This window comes from Olea europaea, unplaced genomic scaffold, assembly GCF_002742605.1.
Source record: "Olea europaea var. sylvestris unplaced genomic scaffold, O_europaea_v1 scaffold2090, whole genome shotgun sequence".
NCBI lineage: Eukaryota > Viridiplantae > Streptophyta > Magnoliopsida > Lamiales > Oleaceae > Olea > Olea europaea.
The window spans coordinates 319,953-322,308 of NW_019238830.1; the positions used below are offsets into that span (position 1 = coordinate 319,953).

At 37.9% G+C, this 2,356-nt stretch overlaps 1 protein-coding gene across 1 annotated transcript in view; it reads right to left on the reverse strand.

Moving 5' to 3' along the window:
• LOC111380055 (poly(rC)-binding protein 1-like) overlaps positions 1-1,828 on the reverse strand; it is a 6,978-nt gene extending 5,150 nt beyond the window's left edge. Inside the window, exons 1-2 of the mRNA XM_023003521.1 lie at positions 1,365-1,828; positions 342-443 (exon numbers count right to left, since the gene is read on the reverse strand). Of these exons, the coding sequence (XP_022859289.1) occupies positions 342-443; positions 1,365-1,754 (492 nt within the window). The 5' untranslated portion in view covers positions 1,755-1,828. The remainder of the gene's footprint in view (positions 1-341; positions 444-1,364) is intronic.
• Positions 1,829-2,356: the final 528 nt, after the last annotated feature.

Consider the following 2,356-nt stretch of genomic DNA (forward strand, 5'->3'; position numbering starts at 1 on the left):
TTGAAGAAACAAGTTGATTATGGTTCCCAAGTCACAACCAGATACACCCAAACTTGTTTGTCAACACGGGAATAAATGATGACATATTCATTGATTTACAAAAGCATTAGCTTGTGATTGTTTCTTCCATCCTTGCTCTCCCACATAAATGATGCTCACATGATAAAGGAGAAACTTGAATATTTACAAAAGCTTAAACGCACACATTCACTAATGCCTCACTATAATGGAAATGCAACAACAACCACCTCACACCATAAGCACAAAGTAGCAATGTAGGCAAGAGAACTTTAAAAGATTGAACTTCAAATACAATAGCCTATGGTATTATATCACATTACCTTGAGGATCAGACTAACAATTTGATGAAGGGCATTTTCTGCATCAGAGAATACATTGTCACTGTCTTTAGAACTTATAATGATCACCCGCTCTTCATGTCTCTGTAAAACAAAAAATCTGAAGTAAGAACTATTTCATGTTAATATCAGGTGAGGAAGATCTGCTACAGAAATAATGCAAAAAAATATGGATAGGTACAGAAGTTAAAAATGTCCAGCAGCACAAGCCAATCTGCCAAAAATTGACTTTGTTTCGTTAGTCTAACAGAGAATACTACTCAGCCAGACAACAAACAACACTGTCTCACATCATATTCCTATCTTACATTTTAAAAATGTCTCTTACATGCAAATGTTAATTATCAACCAAAAAGGATCACTAAAATAACATGCAATGATCTTTCCAACATACAAAAACTTCTCTGCAGCTGATAGACTATGATTCCTTCATACTTCCCTTTTTGGCTGTTTTACTTCAAAATTTATAATTAATAGGAATGCATACTCAGCGTTGACAAGAATGTTGAAATTCAAAATTCACTTTCACTTCCACACACCGCAAGTTCCACGTAACCTTTTCAGCTAAATAGTTCGTTTATATTATTTTCTTCCTTTCCATCTCATCTACATTTATTTTTCAAGACTAAGAAATAGTTAAAAAAATAAATCTGCATATTATTTTGTACATATAGAAAACGAAAGGTTACTAATTAAGCATGTTTATTTGTCCCAAATTTCCATTCAAGAGAAACAAATTCATAAATTTAATGACCAAAATAATTGCCCTTCTATCCTTACTTCCACATCTCAAATGAGCTCAATTCGTAATGAATTTATTATACTTAATGGAAAGAACGAAGACTTCATGGTCAGAATTAAATCATCGTCTCCTCTCCCCAGAACAGGTAACCGTTGGATCCAATTTATCAAGAAATACATGAATATTATCACGAAACACACTGGAAATATTATCACGAAACACAATGGAAAACTAAATTCAATCAAGATGACGTATTTACGCACAGAAATGGCATCGGCAATCTTAATAGTTGCTTTAGAATCATCTCGAATCTTCTGAATACGATGACCCACTCTTCCTATTACTTTCCCGATCTGCCTCGAAGGCACCACTATGCGGTATATAACGTCGTGCGTCGCCTTCACACGACGTTTGGGTGCCGGAACATCGGTTGAAGTCTCCACTTCCGCATCTACAGCTGTATCCTCTTCGCGAGGCCTCTTGAGATTGTTCCTGGTATTAACAGCAGTAGTGGAAACGCTTGGATTATCAGACGTCATCGTAGATGAAAACGGAGGTGGATCCGGAAGTGGTTCAGTCGCTACTGAAAGACTTGTGTTCGGGTTCCGATTCGGGCTAGAATTAGGGTTTCCGGGTGTTTCCAGGTGAGACATGGAGCTGAAGGCAGCGATAAACAGAAGAGAGAGAGGGATCAACGATCGGGGAGATGCCGGTCGTATTTGAAGGGTTTTCAAGGTGTGTTGTGACGCTTTTGTCCTCTTAATTCCTAAAAACTTCTATTTTTAGGTTTTAATTTAATACTTTATAATAAGGTGCAAGTTCATTGTTGATGTACAAGTAAATCTAGGAATGTCACAAGGGGCTCGGCGGCTCGGCTAGTGAAAATAGGGCCGTGGGTGGTTTGGGCTCGTAAAATTACGAGCTCGAGAGGGCCTCGCTAGGAGGTTTGCCGAGCCCGTTCGACTCGCCTAAAAGGCGAGCCCACGAGAGGCTCGTTATTTTTAACGAGCCACGAGCTCTCCTTCAAACGACGAGCCACAACCTGCTCGTGGCTCGCAATGAGCCCCCAAAAAAAGTAAAGTGATCGTTTTGGTCACTTTTCACTTAAATTATTTTTTTAAAATTTTTCCCCCCTTCTACTATAAATACTCCTTAACCCCATTTTTTTTTTTTTATATCAATTACTCAATCACTACTCCAACTCTCTCAACTATCTTTTATTATATCAATTATCGAGTTTTTACTCTCTTGTGCT